Here is a 21,622-nt window from a genome sequence, read left to right as displayed (position 1 = left end):
AAATCTTGTGGTGGACTGTGAATTATAACAAACAATGCCTGTGATGGAGGGCCTGAATTGGGGAAAAGTAATAAAGAGGCAAAAAAAAAAAAAAAGAAAAAGAAAAAAAAAGAGCGTATGGACCCACAAAAAGCAAATAAGGAAAAAATTTGGGTCAAGAATAAAATGATTTGCTTTTAGGTGTTGGTTTTCTAGGAGTTATGATGAGAGGAATAAGAGGAAAACGGAAAAATGGGGGGACAAATTAAAAAATTACTATTGTATTTAGTGGAACAAGAACTAGATAATATGGAGAGCCAGGGATGGGAGCACTACTAGTGAGTTAAAAAGGTGAAGTAAACCCCCCCCAAAATGCCGCAAACATAAGTTTGAGTCCCAGATAAGATAGTTTGTTTGTTATTGAGGTTTGAATGAGAGGAGATGTAAAGGAGAAAGGAAGAAACTAATATAGAGGGAGAAAAGAAAGAGAGAGAGAGAAAAAAAGAGGGAACCACTAAAAGAAGAAAAAAGAAAGGAGAGAGAGAGAGAGTTAAGGGTTTTGGAGTGCAACCCTCATAGAGAGAAAGGAAGAGAAGAGAAAAGATAATGGGAGATGTAACACTTATGGGTAGTGTAGTTCAAGGAGAGGAGAGAGTAAGACTGGTAGAGAGTTAATCGGCCAAATTGGAGGAGGAAAAAAAAGTATCAAGAATGAATATAAGAGAAACAAACGAACACATATAATAAAATGGGATAGGTTATAAAGTCTGCAGATTATTCTTGATTTTGAGAGGTTATCTTCTTGCTTTTTCTTTTCTCTCCCTCTTCCTGGTCGGTGACTCTGTACCCCGGGTTCTGCCCCTTTGGCACGCTCAGGTAGATGTTTGCAGTTGATAAGTCTCTATGGCAATGTCATGTATTGTGCTTTAGTCTCGTTGGCAGTCGAAGCTCATTAGCATTTATAGGCTCCGACAGTGAGAGAGTCCGTGTTCCTGGAGCCTGTCTCCTAGTCTTTCCTTCCTCAATTAGTAGCCTGATAATCCAGCTATGGGGTTGCTGCTGCCTCTGCCTGGATAGTAAGAGGCTCAAAGAGCTGGCAACTCCCCACTCTATTTCCACTCAGCACAGGGCTCTGGGTAAGGCTCAGACAGTCAGAACTGCTAGCACAATCAGGCGGGCTTTCCGCCCACTCAAAGACCTCTGGCTCTGCCACTCTGTCCAGTAACACAAGCGGGCACCCACTTCCGGGGCGCTTGGAGGAAACTCTCACTCACTGTCTGCGACCAGGATATCCGGCCAGCAGTCTCACGCTCTGAGTGAAACCCCCAACCGCGGCCCTGGCCGGTTGGCTCAGCGGTAGAGCGTCGGCCTAGCGTGCGGAGGACCCGGGTTCGATTCCCGGCCAGGGCACATAGGAGAAGCGCCCATTTTCTTCTCCACCCCTCCGCCGCGCTTTCCTCTCTGTCTCTCTCTTCCCCTCCCGCAGCCAAGGCTCCATTGGAGCAAAGATGGCCCGGGCGCTGGGGATGGCTCCTTGGCCTCTGCCTCAGGCGCTAGAGTGGCTCTGGTCGCAATATGGCGACGCCCAGGATGGGCAGAGCATCGCCCCCTGGTGGGCAGAGCATCCCCCTGGTGGGCGTGCCGGGTGGATCCCGGTCGGGCACATGCGGGAGTCTGTCTGACTGTCTCTCCCCGTTTCCAGCTTCAGAAATGAAAAAAAAAAAAAAAAAAAAAAAAAAAAGAAACCCCCAACCGCAGGGAAAAGTTGCAGCGTTGGAATTGAGTCTCGCTCCGTCCCCGTGCGCGGCTTTTGCAAGGCGCTGGGGCGGCCCACACAAAGGTCCCTGACTCTGCCCCTCTGTGCGATAACACGGGCGCACACTGCCGAGGCACTCGGAGGAATCTCTCACTCCTTATCTGCGCGCGCAAACCAGGATATGAGACCGGCCGCGTTTCCCTCTGAGTGAAACACCCTCCAGCATGGAAAATCTCCACCGTTGGAATTAGTTCTCACTCCCTCCCATGCGTGGCTTTCCCAGGGTGCTGGGGCTGCCCAGAGACTCTGCCCTCGGCCCACAGAAAGGCCTCTGACCCTGCCTCTCCGTGGGGCAACACGGGCACCCACTCTCAGGGCCTAGGAAGAAATCTCTCGCCCACTAACTGCGCGCCGACCAGGAGACCGGGTAAAATGGCCGCTCCGCTTGTCTTTCTTTGTTTGGGTTTGGCGCAAGTGTTAGCTTGTATTGCCCGGGTTGCCACAGGATCAGATTTTCCTCGGCTTGGATCTCCGTGCCACAGCCTGGTTCGGCCGTTTCTGTCGCGGCCTGAATCTATTCACCCCCTTTGCCTGCCTCAGTTTCTATATTCACAGTTACCAGAGAAAGCCGCCCTGTTTAGGTTAGTGAGGAAGGTGGAGCATTTCTTACTCCCTATTTCCTTCGGGGTTTGGTTATATATTTAGCCAATTTTTCACTCAATCATATCTTTGGGTGTATTGCGAAGCATCTGGAAGCTCCAAGTATAGGTTTTTCTGTTTCTGGTTGAAGATCTTGTTGAGTTTTGTGGGAGATTTATCGGTAGCGCTTCCTACCCCGCCATTACTCTCTCTTTGATATTTAGTAAGAGTTGAAGGTTGAGTAAAAGCTCTTTTGGGGACCCCGCGTTCCAGTCCCAAATCCCCACCCCATGGAAAGTGTGCTCTTCCTGGACCTCTTATTAAATGGGTTGAGGGTCTCAGAGGGGTGCAGCCCATTTCGGACAGAGGCAGGAAACCCCACAGCAGGGGGTGTCTCACGCCCGATGGCAGGGGGGGCACGGGTGGGGCAGCCTCAGTTTCTCCTGGAAACCAACGCTGAGCGCCCTCTTGGCAGCAAAAAGGGCGGGCTCGGAGCCTCTCACTGGGACTCCGCACTCACTGCTGGGGGCTCGGGAGCATGGCCCTCGACACCCGCAGAGACCCTCACGCTCCAGCGTGGAGGAATGGGGGGCGGGAAGACTGTCTCCAGGTCCCACGTAATCTTCCTACAGCCACATCCGAATCGGTAACAACCTGCACGTGTGCACTGCCTCTAAATCCCGCAGGTTCAAAAGGGTGGCTGAGGGCTTCAACCAGTGGGTGGAGGACTTAATACTGACAAGTCAGGAATGGAGACAGCAGTAAAATGGGAGGGGCCAAAAACGGTTATGTTCTGGCCTTTCCTCCTCCTTGTTCCTCACTGAATGCACCTATTTTCTTGGTCATTGAATTTGACTAAGGGAATATTTAGTAAGGCTTAAATGTCATTACTCAGAAAATTTGTAAGATTTTTTCCCCCAAAGCTCAGTTGGTTCGAGTGTCATCCTGATATAAGAAGGTTGCACTAATACCTGAGAGGGCACATTTAGGAAGCAAGCTATGAATGTAGAATTGAAGGGAACACAAATCCATGTTTTCTATAGGTCACCATCCCCACCTCGCTTTGATGACAATAAACACTGAGAAACATATTGATAATGCCCCAACGACTGAGTGTTGGGCAACACATATATTTTTTGTAAGATTTTTCTTAAGATATTTCTGATCAAGTTGCTCAGTGGGTTGACCATCCTCCCAATATGCCAACGTAGTGGGTTTGAAACTGGGTCAGGGCTTACGAGAATCCACCACTGAATGTATAATTAAATGGAACATCAAATGGATTTCTGTCTCTTTCTAAACATAATGAAACCTTTATATTCAAATCTCAATTAAAACAAAGACGTTCTTCGGATGATGCTTAATTTTTTTAGTAATACATAGCAGTGGTTCTCAACCTTTCTAATGCCGGGACCCTGCAATAGTTTCTCATGTTGCAGTGACCCCAAACCAAAAAATAATTTTGGTGGCCACTTCATAACTGTAATTTTGCTCCAGTTATGATTCGAAATGTAAATACCTGATATGCATTATGTATTTTCCAATGGCTTTAGGCGACCCCAAAGGGGTCACGACCCACGGGTTGAGAACCGCTGATATATAGGAATCTAGAATAAATCCATCACCTCACTCATTATATATTACTACTTTCCCCAGTGGGTATTCCAGATACTGTGTGAAAAGATTTTCTGCTGAAAGCCCTGACAAACTGATTATATTTGTAGTGTTTCTCTAAGTTGTATAACTGTGATGTTTGGTTATTAATGAAGAATTGGCCTAATCTGTGGTGGCACAGTAGGTCAAGCATTGACCTGGTAACACTATGGTATGAAAGCTAGTTTGAAACCTTGAGCTTGCCTGGTCAAGGCACATATCAGAGTGGATGTTCCCTGCTTCTCCTTCCATTCTCTCTATCTATATCAGTGTTATATCTCTCTATCTATATAACAGTGTTACCCAACCCCCAGGCCGTGGACCAGTACCGTTCCATGGGCCATTTGGTGCTGGTCCACAGAGAAATAAATCACTTACATTATTTCCATTTTATTTATACTTGTCTGATGTTTTTTTTTTTTTTTTAAATGACCAGATTCCCACTGTTACATCTGTCTAAGACTCACTCTTGACACTTGTCTCGGTCACGTGATACATTTATCCGACCAACCCTAAAGGCCAGTCCGTGAAAATATTTTCTGACATTAAACCGGTCGTGGCCCAAAAAAGGTTGGGAACCACTGCTCTAAAATAAATAAAACCTTGAAAAAATGGATCAATACATTTCTATATTCATTGCAAAGGTTGGGTTTCATACTAAAAAAGATTCTCTCCTGTTGTGAAAACAAAAAATCATTTCTGAGAGATTTATAACATGATTATATGCTCACATTATTTGTAATAGTTTTAATGTCTGTGGTTCTTTCTGACAGAACTGAAAGTTCAATGGAATACTTTTGTCAAATCATTTCATGTGTTGGTTCCTAAATATCTTTTTAAAACTATATAAGATTGGCAACAGATTTGAGGATCTGTATAATGCAGATAATAGAGACCATACAGTACTGTATAGGGCTAACCAGGCAGTGGTGCAGTGGATACAGCGTCGGCCTGGGACCTGGAGGACCCAGGTTCGAAACCACAAGCCACCTTGAGCATGGGCTCATCTGATTTAAGCATGGCTCACCAGGTTGAGCCCGAGGACCCTGGGTTGAGCAAAGGGTCACTCAGGCTGCTGTAGCACCTGGCTAAGGTACATATGAGAAAGCAATCACAGAATCTATGCTAGTCATCTTTCCCTTCCTATCTATCCCTCTGTCATGAAAAAGAAACTTTCATACAGTACTGTGTTGTATTTCAGTCAGACATAGTGGCACAAGACATTCAGTAGATACACTCGATGAAAAGCAGAAACCACAGGATGAACCAAAACCTCGACGTTAGAATGTTTCAAAAGGAAAGTTTATTTTAAAAGTGCCTTGAAGCAAGCAGGCTGAGACTAGCAAAGGGAGTCAGACCCAAGGTGTGGGGGGCAGCATTAGATATAGGGGTTACAGCTGACACTTGCTGGATTGGGGTTGCCTGCACCTTGACGTACTCAAATCAGCATATCACGGTTTGTGGCCTGGTCACTGACCTGACAATGAGCAGGAGAGAAATTCTGTTGCAGAAAAACAAGTTCATTGTGAGGTAGTACAGGTTAATGAGAGTGGTCCTCTTTGGTGTCCAGGGAAAATTTTAAAGGCTTCCAAGATGTCAGGAATGTCCAAGGACTAGCTGGGACCGGGCATTTCTAAGCCTGTGGCTAGGCTTTTACAAACAACCATAGTGAATTAAACTTGTGTAATGGTCAGGTCCCTCCTCAATACAAGCTTTCCGTGACATTTCTGCAAAGGTAAACTTTTTGGTACATTTTAAAACAAAGGTCAAAATGTAAGAGAATATCAGGCAAAATAACTACAACTTCAATGTGGAGGATGAGAATGTTCTGTTTTGAGCCCTAGTGGGAAGATGGGTGATGGGAATTTGAACTTTAAAGGAGCTCTGGATCTAAAGGAACCAACTGAAAGCTAACACTCATGTTAACAGCGAAGAAATACGAGGCAGCTACAACACTTTATCAAACTCAGAACAACTGGGGAAACACCAATTTTCAGTGAATGCTAAGAATTCATTTTGTTTATGGGAAGTTTTGTTGCTTTTAAAATGTATGAGTGAGTGAAAGAAACATTTACGAGAGAAAAAACTACACGGATACTTTCATTTTCATAGATATTCCATCTGAAAATCAACTAAATCCAAATCAGACAAAACCCAAGGAAATTATTTCCATATAAATCAATTTAAATCCAATTACTGTACATATTAATCACATACATGTAATTGTAGTATTAGCACTCACAATCAATAATAAAAAGCACAAAATCACAAGCAATGGAATTGTTTGACTATACACTGAGGGGTGACGCTCAAACAAGAAATGATGCCACACTGACCAGCGGAAAGTGTGGCTCGCCATATTTTCACAAAATTAGCAGCAAGGTCATGTGGGCACGTCAACAATATCCAAGATAAATTTTCGCTGAAGAAATCAACAAAAATGTAAATCAATAATAACTAAAGTAAATTAAAACCAAAGTATTACTGTATTTAAATAATTGGTGCAAAATTTGGACATGTATCTTTCTCTTTTCTCATTCTAAAATAGATGCAAATATTTAGATTCTGAAAGATTTCAAGATTGGCTCTGGTTAGTTAGCTCGGTTTGTTACCACTGTCATCCTGAAACAAGTAAGTGACAAGTTTAATCCACAGACAGGTCACACATAGGAAGCAAAGAAAAGAAATGCATGAGTGAATGAAAGACTGTGCCAGATTCACAATGATAGAGCTTCTCTCCAATACGAAGTCTCTGATGTTCATTAAAAACTGAGAAATGGACAATGGCTTTTCCACGTTCTCTACAATTAAAGGGTTCACCGACCATGGCTGGTTGGCTCAGCAATTGAGCACTGGCCCAGTGTATGGAAGTTCTGGGTTTGATTCCCAGCCAGGGTACACAGGAGAAGCACCCATCTCTTCTCCACCCTTTCTGCTCTCCTTTCTCTCTCTCTCTACTGCAGCCAATGCTCCATGGGGGCAAAGTTGGCCCAGGTGCTGAGAATAGATCTATAGCTTCCACCTCAGCAGCTACAATGGCTTCAGTTGCAAAGGAGCAATGTCCAGGATGGGCAGAGGATCAACCCCTAGTGGGCATGCCAGGTGAATCCTGGTTGGGCACACACGGAGTCTGTCTACCCACGACTTACTTCAGAAAAATAGCAAAAAATAAAAAGATTAAAATATAAAGAGCTTCTCACCAATATGAAATTTCCAATGTTCAGTAAGGTTGGAGAAAAACCTAACGGCTTTGTCACATTCTTCACATTTACGTGTCTTCTCACCAGTATGTATTCTTGAATGCTGAATAAGATTTGGTGATCTTCAAAAAGCTTCACAATTCTCTATATTTGTATGATTTTCTTTCCCATGTGAATCCTCTGATGTATAATTAACTGTGACTTTCACCTAAAGGTTTTGCCACATTCTAAACATGAGACCTGTAAGTCCAGTGGTTGTGGGCTTCAAAGCCACCACCAGGCCCGTGCAGGTTCACATTAGATTCCAGATAGACTGTAATGAAACAACGGAGCCAAGAACTGGTAGGCCATTTTCTTTATTTCTAGCCTCACACTCTGGTGAGTAAAAACAAGCACACGGAAAACAAAAGCCACTCTTTCAGTGCTCACAAATCTACCAACACATCTGAGTTTTTCTAGAAATGAAGGCCATCACCAGTTCAGTGGAGCTTACAAAGCCCCTCACTCCAAATCCTCATCAGCAGGCCTCCATCTCTCCAACCTCCATGCGACCAGTCTGCCCTGCAACAACGTGGTCTCCTCTAAAAGCGCCTCCTAGATCCTGTTTAAAATTTTTGGCATGACAATCCCTCCTCCAACACATATTAGCATAACTAAGCCCCTTCCCAAGCATAAAGATAATTAGCTATATCACCTGGGTGATGGCCATTCACGTGACCAGTGCCATTTTTAACAATAAAAGTGAGCAAAACCAGAAAATACAGATTTTACAAACTTATTTGCCCAACAAGACCTCTCTCCAGTATAAATTTTCTGATGATTATTTAGAGCTGATGAATTTCAAAAGGCATTGCCACATTGTCTGCATTTTGTATACTTTCTCTCTGGTGTAATTTCTTTGATGTACAAAAAAGTATAACATCTGGGTTAAGGTTTTGCCACACTCTAAACATTTATGAGACCTTTCTTCAGCATAAATTTTGCGAAGTTAGCAAGAGGCAAGGCATGGTTGAAAGCATTTCCACATGCTTCACATTTGTATTGTTTCTCTCCTGTGTAAGTTTTTCAATGCTTAGCAAGAGCTGAGGAATAGTTAAATCCTTGACACATTGCCTGCAACTGTATGGTCTCTCTCCTGTGTGAATTCTTTGATGTTGAGTAATGTTTGATTTACAAAAAAAGGTTTTGCCACATTCTAAACATTGGTGAGATCTATGTCCGGTATGAATTTTCTAATGGTAATAGTTGAGGAACGACTAAAGTATTCGCCACATTCTCTACAGTTGTATGGTTTTTTTCTTATGATTTTTTTTGATGCATACTAAGAGCTGAGAAGTCACGAAAAGCTTTGCCACATTCTGTACTTTTCTAAGGTTTCTCTCCTGTGTGCATTCTTTGATGTTTAGTAAAAGCTGTGGAGCAGCTAAAGGCTTTGCCGCATTCTCTACATTTGTATGGTTTCTCTCCTGTGTGAGTTCTTTGATGCACAGTAAGAGCAGAGAACTGTCTAAAGGCTTTGCCACATTATCTTCATTTGTATGATTTTACTCCAGTATGAATTCTTCGATGTACAATAAGAGAAGTATCATTAAATGCTTTTCCTCATTGTCTGCAATTCTATAGTCTCTCTCCTCTATGAACTTTTTGATGTTGAGTAAGGTTTGATTTATGAATAAAGGTCTTGCCACATTCTAAACATTGGTGAGACCTCTCTCCAGTATGAATTTCCTGATGGTAGGTAAGAGTTGAGGATTGGCTAAAGGCTTTGCTACATACTTTACATTTGTATGGTTTCTCTCCTGTGTGAGTTCTTTGATGTCTATTAAGAACTGAGGAACGGCTAAAGGCTTTGTCACATTCTCTACATTTGTATGGTTTCTCTCCTGTGTGAGTTCTTTGATGTATAGTAAGATCAGAGAAATAATTAAAGGCTTTGCCACATTCTCTACATTTATGTGGTTTTTCCCCTCTGTGAATTCTTTTACGTACAGTAAGGTGTAATTTCTGGATAAACGTTTTGCCACATTCTAAACATCTGTGAGACCTCTCTCCAGTATGAACTGTCTGATGGTCAGTAACAGTTGAGGATGGTATAAAGGCTTTGCCACATTCTTCACATTTGTATGGTTTCTCTCCTGTGTGAATTCTTTGATGTATAGTAAGATCTGAGAAATAACTAAAGGCTTCACCACATTCTCTACATTTGTGTGGTTTTACTACTGTATGAATACTCTGATGTACAGTAAGAGTAGAGGTATCATTAAATGTTTTTCCACATTGTATGCTATTGTATGGTCTCTCTCCTGTGTGAATTCTTTGATGTTGTGTAAGGTTTGATTTACGACTAAAGGTTTTGCCACATTCTAAACATTGGTGAGACCTCTCTCCAGTATGAATTTTCTGATGGTCAGTAAGATTTGAGGATTGTATAAAGCCTTTGCCACATTCTCTACATTTGTAAGGTTTCTCTCCTGTGTGAGTTCTTTCATGCACAGTAAGAGCTGAGAATAGGTAAAAGGCTTTGCCACAAAGTCTACATTTGTATGGTCTCACTCCTGTGTGAATTCTTTGATGTACAGTAAGAATAGAGTTATCTCTAAATGCTTTTCCACATTGTCTGCAATTGTATGGTTTTTCACCTGTGTGAATTCTTTGATGTACAATAAGGTGTGATTTCCGGATAAAGGTTTTGCCACATTCTAAACATTTATGAGACCTCTCTCCAGTATGAATTGTCTGATGGTCAGAAAGAATTGAGGATCGTATAAAGGCTTTGCCATATTCTCCACATTTGTATGGTTTCTCTCTTGTGTGAGTTCTTTCATGCACAGTAACAGCTGAGGAATTGCGAAAGGCTTTGCCACATTGTCTACATTTGTATGGTTTTACTCCTGTATGAATTCTCTGATGTACAGTAAGAGTAGAGTTATCATTAAATGCTTTTCCACATTGTATGCAATTGTATGGTCTCTCTCCTGTGTGAATTCTTTGATGTTGAATAAAGCTTGATTTACGAGTAAAGGTTTTGCCACATTCTAAACATTGGTGAGACCTCTCTCCGGTATGAATTTTCTGATGGTAGGTAAGAGCTGAGGCTATTGCAAAGGCTTTGCCACATTCTCTACATTTGTAAGGTTTCTCTCCTGTATGAGTTCTTATATGCACAGTAAGAGCTGAGGATTGGTAAAAGCCTTTGCCACATTGTCTACATTTGTATGGTTTTACTCCTGTATGAATTCTCTGATGTACAGTAAGAGTACAGGTATCCTTAAATGCTTTTCCACATTGTCTGCAATTGTACGGTTCCTCTCCCGTGTGAATTCTTTGATGTACAATAAGGTGTGATTTCCGGAGAAAGGTTTTGCCACATTCTAAACATTGGTGAGACCTCTCTTTGGTATGAATTTTCTGATGATAGGTAAGAGCTGAGGATCGTACAAAGGCTTTTCCACATTCTCTGCATTTGTAAATTCTCACTTCGGCGTCAATATATCTCTCATATAAAGTAAGATATGCATTCCAATTAAGTGTTTTATCACGTTCTTTACATTTATAAAGTGTTTCTTCAGTATGGACTTTCTTAAGTGTATTTACATGGGAAATTAAACTGAAAGCACTCTTACATGAATTATAATTGTAAGCTTCATTTTTAGTATGAATATTCTCATTGTCATTATGATTTGAAGATTGCTTGAAAGATTCAACACATTTAGTTTGTTCATTTGTCTTCTCCAGAATATGAAGAACCTGATGATTATTAGAACGCGACATCTGGTCAGACACTCTTCCTTGTTCATAATGGTTCTCTGGAAATAAAGTTTTCTCATTTTGATTACGAACTGATTCTTTTTGAAAGCTTTTCCCATGTTCATTGCAATGGTAACATCTGTCTTCATTATGTGTACTCTGGTAATCATCAAAAATAGGTATGCTTTTAGTGAAAGGTATAATTTCATTTTAATATTTACACTTATTCTCAAATATCTACACTGTGAGACCTATATTAAACCATGTTAGCTGTACAAAATTTTCTCCAAAGTTAATGAATATTATAGACATTGAAATGGAAAACATTTGAAAACAAATCCAATGATTATTTTCTCTAAAGATTACATAAGTTAATAGCTTTTCCTGATTTCCTTTCCAAAAATATGTAGTAGTAAAGAATACTTTTTATCATCAGTTTTTAATTATTTTTTTTAGTGGGAATATAGGAGTCAGAGAGACAGTCCCACATGCACCCTGACCAGAACTGACCTGCAAGGGGCAATGGGGATGTTGCTCCATTGGTCAGCGATGGAATTATTTTAGTGCCTGGAGAATAAACCACATAGCTATCCTCAGTGCTCGAGGACAACTCACTAAAGCAATACAGCCATGGCTGTGATTTTGGAAGAGAAAGAGAAGCAAGAGGGGGATGGGTAAATAAGCAAAAGGTTGGTTTTCTTGTAAGTCCTGGCCCAGAATCAAACCTGGGACATCCATACTCTTAGCAACTCTACCACAAAGAAAACCGGCTGGAGCCAATCTGCCCTTTTATAAACTAACTGATAGGCAATGTAGCTGACTTAAAGAGGAAGCTTCACTAATGTGGAATATTTTGAACTATTGACAACATAGACTTAACCAGAAATAATAGTCCTGTCACAGCCAAATAGGTCAATTGGGTGAAGCATCATCCTGAAGCACAGAGGTTGCTGGTTTGATTCCCAGCCAGGGCACATAAAAAAAAATATGTATGTTCCTGTCTCTCTAACCTTTTTCTGTTCCTTTCTTTTGATATAGTCAATACAACAAGCTTTTTTTCTTTTTTGAGAAAGGCAGGGAGAAAGAGACAAAACATTGATTTCTTCTTATATGAGCCCCCACTGGGGAATCAGACCAGCAGTGTCCATGCTCCAGGACAACTCATCAACTAACTGACCTATCCAGGCAGAACTGAGTTTTTTTTATATTCTGAGAGTCAGAGATGAAGGGAGAGAAATAGATACAAGAAGGGAAGCAATCATTTGTTGCCCAACCCTGCTGTCCATTCATTGGCAGCTTCTCCCTTGTGCCCCTAGAAGCGATTACATCCACAACCTTGTTTCAGTATGATGCTTTTAACAAACTGAGAGCTTAACAGGCCAGAGTGGAATAAACACTTAAATAATTAATAATAATAATGGCCCTGGCGGGTTGGCTCAACCATAAAGCATGGGCTCGGCATGTGGAAGTCCAGAGTTTGATCCTCGGCCAGGGCACAGAGGAGAAGGGGCCATATGCTTCTCCATTCTTCCCCCTATCCTTTCTCTCTATTTCTTTCTCTCCTGCAGTCAAGACTCCACTAGAGCAAAGCTGGCCTGGGATTTAAGAATGGCTCAATGGCTTCTGCCTCAGGCGCTAGAATGACTCTTATTACAGTGGAGGAATGCCCCAGAGAAGCCAAGCATAAGCCCCTGGTAGGCATGCCGGGTGATTCCTGGTTGGGCACATGCAGCAGTCTGTCTTTCTCCCTCTGCCCACTTCTCACTTTGGAAAGATATCAATAATAATAATAATAATAATGGTCCCACCATGGTCAATACCATCCATTGGTTTCACTGTCATCCCAGTATGCAAAGGTCTCAGGCTCAGTCTCTGGTCAAGCCACATACAGGAAAATATCAATTTTTTGGCCCAGGCCAGTTGGCTCAGTGGTAGAGCGTCGGCCTGGCGTGCAGGAGTCCTGGCTTCGATTCCCGGCCAGGGCACATAGGAGAGGCGCCCATCTGCTTCTCCACCCCTCCCCCTCTCCTTCCTCTCTGTCTGTCTTCCCCTCCCGCAGCCAAGGCTCCATTGGAGCAAAAGATGGCCCGGGCGCTGGGGATGGCTCCTTGGCCTCTGCCCCAGGTGCTAGAGTGGCTCTGGTCGCGACAGAGTGACGCCCCGGATGGGCAGAGCATCACCCCCTGGTGGGTGTGCCGAGTGGATCCCGGTTGGGCACATGCGGGAGTCTGTCTGACTGCCTCCCCGTTTCCAGATTCAGGAAAAAAAATACAAAAAAAAAAAATCAATTTTTCTGTCAATGTCTCCCTCTCTCCTCCCATTTCTCTTTTAATATATAAATAACAACAACAAAAAAATTGTGGCAGGTTAGTTCTGTCCACATTAATATCCTTTATTCTCAGCACTCTTCTTAAATTTCTGAGGCTTTCATTAGGTTCACATCATCAAAATCACACCTTCCATATCTTACCAGTATTGTTTTAGAGAAGAAATCTTCATTTCCTGGATTTTGTAACAAGGTCTGGTTGTCTTCAGATGGCATAGATGAAAGATACAAAACATGACAATTATGACACAAGGTAAATGGATATACCAGCAAGTATTGACAAAATTACATTTTAAGTACACGAAAGGCAGGTTAAGAATTCAAGGCAAAACCAAGAAAGGTAAAAATGAAAAAGAGTCACAACAGAGAGGAATAAAAACTTACATTTATTACTGACAATATCTGCGGAAACACTGAAGCACACACGGGCAATAGGAAAAGAACATTTTCAATTACCAGTTTCTTCTTATGAAACAGAAATGACAGTAATGTATGTTCACTGAACTGGTTGCTTCACTGCTTCCTAAAAGATCATTCTGTTTTGCAAGACAGAGTGCAAAGAGAAAGGCAGTACATGGTGAATGTACTGTAAAGGCCATTTTTTAAAAAGTGAGTAACTGTTCAAGCACAGACTGCAGTACTGAGGACAGATATCAAAAACAGAAACAGCATGCTTGGTGGTCCAGTAAATAAATTTTCAACCTAGGATAATGAGGTACCAGGTCTCAATCCCTGAGGTCTCTGTCCTGAGCATGACATTTGCCTTGAGTGCAGACTCCAAAGTTTAAGAGCAAGGACACCAGGCCTGACCAGGTGGTGGCACAATTAATTGAGTGTCAGTTGAGATGTTGAGGAACCAGGTCCAAAACCCCAAGGTTACTGGCTAAAGTGTGGGCATACCAGATGAACAGTGGGGCCACTGGCTTAGGAATATCGATGTCCAGTAGGTCACTAGCATAAATATGACCACATTGTCACTGGCCAGAAGCTCAAGGTCACTGGCTTGAGTAAAGAGTGAATGGCTTAGGTGGAGCTCCCCATCAAGGCCCATATAAGAAAATAATCAATGAACAGCTAACATGTTCCAACTATGAGTTAATACTTTTCTTCAGACTCTCTGACTGTCCCTCTCTCTCTCACACACACAAAAAAATAGAAGACAGAAAAAGAAATGTAATATTAAGGTCATCAGTTGAAGCATGGGATCATCATAATTGTATGCTTACTAGCTTGATTGTAAGCTTGCCAGCTTCAGCAAGGCATCACTGCCTCAGCTGAAGACCCTCAGTCAAGGCAAATATAAGAAGTAGGCACTGAACAACTAACATGACTCAAATATGAGTTGAAGCCTCTTACCTGTCTCCCTTGATCACTCTCACTCTCAGTAAAAAAGAGAGAGGGTCATCTTAAAATACAAAAAGGATCAGGGTCATTGTAAAATAAAGAAAAAATATCAAGAATGTGAATATAAATGTTAAGAAATAAAACAATGAGCCTGACCAGGCAGTGGCGCAGTGGATAGAGCATCAGACTGGGATGTGGAGGACCCAGGTTTGAGACCCTAAGGTCGCCAGCTTGAACGTGGGCTCATCTGGTTTGAGCAAGGCTCACCAGTGTGAGCCCAAGGTTGCTGCCTTGAGCAAGGGGACACTCGATCAGCTGTAGCCCCCTATCAAGGCACATATGAGAAACCAATCCAAAAACAACTAAGAAACCGTAACAAAAAATTGATGTTTCTCATCTCTCTCCCTTCCTGTCTATCCCTATCTGTCCCTCTCCCTGACTCTGTCTCCGCCACTAAAAAAAGTAAAATAAAATAAAATGTTGATAAAAAAGAATGAATCTTTAGCATTTGCATAAATATGGACACACATAGAAGGTACTATGTTAAAGAAGTGGTCGGCAAACTCATTAGTCAATAGAGCCAAATAACAGTACAACGATTAAAATTTCTTTTGAGAGCCAAATTTTTTAAACTTAAACTATATAGGTAGGTACATTTCTTATCGAGGTAGCGTCCAAAACGTGGTATTTTGTGGAAGAGCCACACTCAAGGGGCCCAAGCTGCATGTGGCTCGCGAGGCGCAGTTTGCCGTCCACTGTAAGGGAAATAAAGTTGACACAGAAACACATGTACCATTTGATGTCAGTTATATTTGTAATCTAAAGAACAATATAAATGAATAAACAACCAGAAAGACACTCACAGGTACAGTGAACAGAGTGATGGCTGCCAGAGGAGATGAAAGACTGGGACTAAAATTTGAAACACTTCAGAAGAACACACTGGTAGTTACAGACGGTCGTGGGACGTAAAGTGCACCATGAGGACTATAGTAAATAATACTGTGTTAACTATGCTGGGTCCTCGAAATATCACGAGGAATACTTGTAGTTTTTATAAAGTACATGAAGGTTTAACCACTATCATCTACATCTGAAAGTAGTTCAAAATAATACTGAATGAAAAAGAAAATGCAAATAAATAACAGAAAATTAATCTGCAGAATTTTGAAAATTATATAAACATTTCACTGATCAAAAATCCTTCTATATTAGCTATAATTTATAACTGAGTGTACTCTCAAACCACAAAATGTTTGCACCATGACATTATACAGTAGAAAAAATTCTTAGACAATGCATTCAAGTCATTCAAAAATAATATCACGTATAATTGTAATGAAGATATTTAAATGATATGAAACAGTTTTTCTCATTTGCTGTTATTTCAACTACACTTACGTGTGTAGGCTGTAATCCACCTAAAAAACAACTTTCATTTCTAAATAAAAAAAGCATTACAAAGTTCTGAAATATGGACAGACTACTCTAGTCTTTAAACATTTCAGATTAAGCACACAAGAAGGAAACATACTAAGAAAGCACACAAAAAAATCACTGCTTTTGCCTAAAATAAACTTGAATTAAGGAACAACGCAGTTCTTAAATATAAAGTACCCAATAATGCTGTATCACACTTCTTACCAAAAGGAGAACAATTCTGCATGTTGTACCAGGGCTTGTGAATCCAAAAGCACAAATATGACAAAAATTTCATCAATAAGTGAAAACAGAAAAAGTCACAATCCCAGGCAGCTCTGAACTGCACAAGAAAAAATTACAGAATGACAGTGATGATGAAAGCAGGTAACAGTGGACACTTTCCTACTTGCTGTGCAATAAACTAAGGTCTCCTATGACAGTAAGTATTGAAGGACTCTATGAGATACACAGACATGAAATTACTCTTATGTAGACAATTAAAAAATACAGACTGAAAATATTTCTTCATTTTCAAGTTAAAGAAAGATAAACCCATGCATGCACCTCAATCTGATGCATATGAAACCCCATCTGGGCCTGTTGTTTTACCCATCTGGGGACATAGTCCCAGTTGAGCTATTTTTAGTGCTGGAGATAGAGAAACCACACAGCCATCGTCAGTGCCCAGGGGTAATACACTGGAACCAAACAAGATATGGCTTCAGGAAAAAAGAGAGAGAGTGTGAAAGAAAGAAGAAAGAGATAGGGGAAGAATGGAGAAGCAGATGGTCACTTCCCCTGTACGCCCTGAGTGGAATCGATCCCAGGACATGTACATGCCAAGCTGACGCTCTCCCACTGAGACAAAGTGCTAGGGCCCAGACCAGAAATTTGTAACAATAATTCATACTAAGCAAAGGAACATTTTGAATTGAAACAGAATTAGATCTTCATACATTGGCGAGATGCTTTGTGTTGTGATGAAATCACTGAGTCTACAATCTATATGGTCTTGTAGGAAACGTCCATAGGATTAGAAATGATAAATCTGAGCTGATCAGGCAGTGGCGAAGTGAATAGACGTCAAATGGGGACACAGAGGACCCACGTTTAACACCCCAAGGTTGCAGCTTGAGCGTGGGATCACCAGCTTGGGCACGGGATTGCTACCTTCAGCAGAAGTTCATGGACATGAATGACCCCATGGTCGCTGGCATGAGCAAGAAACTACTCTCTCCATAGCAGGATTCAGACTACAATATAGCTGTTAAGTGCTGTGTTGTCGTTCCCCCTGCTCAAAATAAAGTTGTTTCTTCACTATACCTGTCTGCTATACTCTTTAGCAGCCAGGTACGCTTGGTCTCATACATGTGAAAAAAAAAAAAAAAAAAAAAAGAAATTACTCTCTCCGCGGTAGCCCCCCAATCAAGGCACATAAAAGAAAGCAACAAATGACCATATAAGGTGCAACAACCAAGAACTGATGATTCTTTTCCCTCTCCCTTCGTGTCTCTCTGCCGCTGTCTATGTGTCTGTCACAAAAACAAACAAAACACTTGAAATGAGAAAAAAATAATAACATAATTCCTCAGGAACAGAAAAATGTTTTCTGTGGTGCACAAATTCATTGAAAAGGAGTTATCATGGCAGCTCTCAGTCCAAGGGGAAGACTTAGACCTGACTGCTAATGTAATGATGGAGGTCACTAGGGCAAAATCAGACTCCTCAGAGGATGCCAGAACACAGAATGTGTTAGAGACAAACTGTCCCTCTCTGACAGAAACCAGAATACACCTGGGCCTCTCACAGCTCTTTCCACTGCAGCAGCTTCCCAACCACACTGTAAAGTCTGGCTTCCTCCGTGACCTTTAGATCTCTCACCTGTGTCATCTGCCTCCTCATCCCACCTACCTGGGTGCAAGGATACTCTTCACTTTCTTTCACAGCACAAATTTCTAATTCACTTTGTGCCCATGTGAGAAAACATGGTACAATATTACAATTTTCTAGAAAATAACTTTCCAAAACATTGTTTTCTGAAAACGTCTTAAACATTCTAGAATCATGTAAGTTTTCACAAACTGAGATCTAATCAATGTGCATCATGAAGCCTTTGTTTCTACACCACCAAACCCCCATATTTATTCCTGGATGGCAGAACTATAAAATTACCCTGCAGGGAAGAAGCTCCCACGTTACGTTCCCCCCAGTGAAGGAAACAAAAGCTGCAGGGACAGAATAAGCTCAAGAAGAACATCATCCTCACCCAGGGAGACCAGGTTCCAGTAGTTCTCCAACATCACATCCACGTACAGTTTCTGCTGAGCTTGGTCCAGGCTTTCCCACTCCTCCTGAGAGAAATCTACAGCCACATCCCTGTATGTCAATAGTTTCTGGAAGAAAAGAAACATTAACAGAGGTCCGAAGTCTGAGTTCATAATGGCATCCAACATGAAAACAGGGTTAGAATTGGTTTTGTCCTAATACAAAGTGATCCAGTAAGATCATTTTCAGCCAAAAATATATGTATTTTCTGAGTGTGTGTGAGAAAGAGGGTCACACAAACTGGATTGAGTTGAGAAACATCAACTTAAGTTATGAGACTTTTAGTTGTTCATTGCTTTCTAATATGTGCCTTGACCAGGTGGCTCTAGCCAAGCCAGTGACCCGTTGCTCAAGCCAGAAACCTTTGGACTCATGCCAGCATCCAGGGGGTACTGTCTATAACCCCATGCTCAAGCCAGAGAGCCTGGGTTTAGGTCAGTGACCCAGAGCTTTGAAGCTGGATCCTCAGTGTCCCAGTTCAGTGCCTTAATTAACTACTGTGCCACTACCTGGTCAGACAGCAATAATCTTTCCATAAAATATTTTGTCTTTTGTTTCCGCAATCTTTCACACAGTAATATTTTCTGCCTTATTTCCTAACACAGAGGAACTAGGATTACACATGTCCATAAACGCACTACACAGACTTGACTTTCCAAAAGGGTGAATTTTAAAATTAAGGCATCACCGTGACCTGGTATGTGAGGTGGATAGACCATTCTCCTGATTTCCAATGTGGCACGTTCAATTCCTGGTCAAGGCGCATACAAAATATCAACCAATTAATTAATAAATAAGTGAAACAGCAAGTCTTTGTCTTTTCCCTCTATCTCTAAAATTTATCAATAGAATTAAGGTATCAACACAGTCGTGAATTTGTCAATGCTGTATGTGTATCACTCATGATCACTTGTGTATATTTGTCAGGTGGAAAAGTCATGAGCTGGAAGTGTAAGTACTTCTTTAATTCTGACGTGGACAACAGTGAACTGCTGTTTTCTAAAAATGCTGATTCTCACTCAGGAGTTCTGGGATGGGGCCTGTGTTTCCACACAGCTAACAAGCTCTCATTTTACCAGTGACACCAATGTCCCCAGTCCACGTGCCACACTCCTGAATAGCACAAAGAAAATACAAGGGAAAATGCATACATGACTGTGAGCTAAAACCTTTTTAAATTTTTTTTTATTTTCCTTTATTGTATTTTTCTGAAGTAAGAAGTGGGGAGGCAGGCAGACAAATTGCCTCATGCGCCTGACTGGGATCCACCAAGCATGCCTATCAGAGGGCGATGCTCTGCCCATGTAGTGTGTTCCTCCATTGCAACTGGAGCCATTCTAAGCACCCGAGTTGGAGGCCATAAAGCCATCCTCAGCTCCCAGGCCAACTTTGCTCCAGTGGAGCCATGGCTGTGAGACAGGAAGAGAGAGAGAGGAAGGAGAGAGGGAAGGGTGGAGAAGAAGATGGGCGCTTCTCCTGTGTGCCCTGGCCAGTAATCGAACCCGGGACTTCCACACGCCGGGCCGACACTCTATCACTGAGCCAACCAGCCAGGGCCCATTAATGGAATTTTTTGTTCTCAATGAATATGATGCACGGCAACCACAAATTTACAATACATAATAATCTTAGAACAAGATATAGCTTAGTTTGCTGTGTGACGCCTCTGTGAAGCAAATGGCTTCAGTTTTCCAGTAGTTAATTTCAAGGAAGGTCTAAGCCAATTAATATCTCTTAATAATTTCTGGAAATTGTTTAAAGTTTGCAAATGATCTGTTCTGATTTCTAATTTCTGTGGACCAATTTGTTGTCCCTCAATAATTTTTTCTAAATAAGAGAAAGGTAAAGATTGCTGTACTTTTTCAGGAGCTATATAAAGTCCTGATTCTTTCAAAGAATATTCTAGTTGTTGCAAAATGGTCAACACAGTGTCTTTATCTGGATGAGCAATAAGAATATTATCCATGTAATGAATTATATATATCAGGGTGCTGCCTTCATACTGGAGCGATAGCTTGAGAAACATATTTTTGGCAAAAGGGAAGACTGTTAGCCATACCTTGAGGCAAAATTCTCCACTGGTATCGCTCCATTGGACCCTGGAAATTAAGTGAAGGAACACTGAATATAAAACGCTTACAATCATGAGGGCTTCAAGGAATAGTAAAAAAGCAATCCTTCAAGTCAATAATTACAAGGTGAAAATTCCATGGAATGGCAGTAAAAAAAGGGAGTTCTAGCTGGAGAGGACCCATAATTTCTAGTCTTATTTATTGCTCTCAAATCTTGTAATAGTCTCATTAACTGATTTTTTAAAATAACAAATATAGGCATACTCCATGCGCTACATTAGAAGGTTCAATGTGCCCAAGGTGTAATTGCTCTTGTACCAATTGAGCATCTGCTTTATGTTTCTCCTGAGAAAGGGGTCATTGGTCTACCCATACAGGATTATCTGATTTCCGAGTAATTGGGTCTGCACAATGCATTATTGGGGTAGCAGGAGCTACCGGGGCCCCTATGTTAAATTTTGATATCCTAATCCATGCCTTCTGGTATTGGGTGCCACTTCTATGGGGGTGAGAATTCCCTGCTGTTATTTTCCTAGTCCCTTAGTGGGCAAAATTTCTGATTAAGCACTTGAGTATTGCCTAAACTTTTAGGACTGACAATCAAAGCTCCCATATATTTCAAAACATCTCTACCCCACAAATTAACTGGTAATCCAGGGATCATATAAGGCTGAAAAAGTCCAGAATGACCTTCTTTATCTTCCCAATGTAGAAAATTAGAGCTTTATTGAGGAGATTTACTCTTCCCTATACCTTGTAATTCTGTGGCTGCTGCATGAGTGGGCCAGGAAGGAGGCCAATGTAGCTTAGCAATAACAGATACATCAGCTTCAGTATCTAAATGTTCTTTAAATTTATGCCCTTATATTGTCAGTTTCATTTCAGGGCATTTCTGAGTTATTTTTTTGAATCCAATAGCAAAAATCAGAGGAGCCAAACCCTCAATTCTCTCAGGGCCCCTTTTGCAGGATGTGGCCTGAGAAGCAGAAGTAGCATCCTTATACTATTCTTCTAAGTGTCTGAAGTAGCTTGAGACAAATTCTTGAAATGACTTATGAGAGCCATGCTTAACTTTGTTCAATTTCTTTGTTTTACCTACCTGAGTATAGCCTTACACATAAACAAGACAATTTCTGCACAAAAACAGAAGTATAACATA

At 41.4% G+C, this 21,622-nt stretch overlaps 1 protein-coding gene and 1 non-coding gene across 3 annotated transcripts in view; one reads left to right on the top strand and one right to left on the bottom strand.

Moving 5' to 3' along the window:
- Positions 1-7,755: 7,755 nt before the first annotated feature.
- Positions 7,756-21,622, bottom strand: part of LOC136399330 (zinc finger protein 420-like) — a 39,742-nt gene continuing 25,875 nt past the window's right edge. The window contains exons 1-4 of one of the 2 annotated variants that reach the window (XM_066374388.1): positions 18,333-18,350; positions 13,445-13,503; positions 11,485-11,541; positions 7,756-11,133 (exon numbers count right to left, since the gene is read on the bottom strand). In XM_066374388.1, the coding sequence (XP_066230485.1) occupies positions 8,845-11,133; positions 11,485-11,514 (2,319 nt within the window). In that variant the 5' untranslated portion in view covers positions 11,515-11,541; positions 13,445-13,503; positions 18,333-18,350 and the 3' untranslated portion in view covers positions 7,756-8,844. Of the gene's footprint in view, positions 11,134-11,484; positions 11,542-13,444; positions 13,504-18,332; positions 18,460-21,622 lie in introns of those variants that run through there. The other variant, XM_066374387.1, reaches the window with a different exon arrangement.
- On the top strand, positions 17,306-17,436 carry LOC136402057 (small nucleolar RNA SNORA63). Its single transcript, XR_010750954.1, has one exon. It is a non-coding gene; the product is annotated as a small nucleolar RNA SNORA63 (small nucleolar RNA).

The sequence above is a fragment of the Saccopteryx leptura genome, chromosome 3, assembly GCF_036850995.1.
Source record: "Saccopteryx leptura isolate mSacLep1 chromosome 3, mSacLep1_pri_phased_curated, whole genome shotgun sequence".
In the NCBI taxonomy this organism is placed as follows: Eukaryota; Metazoa; Chordata; class Mammalia; order Chiroptera; family Emballonuridae; genus Saccopteryx; species Saccopteryx leptura.
This window is presented reverse-complemented; position numbering and strand designations above follow the sequence as displayed.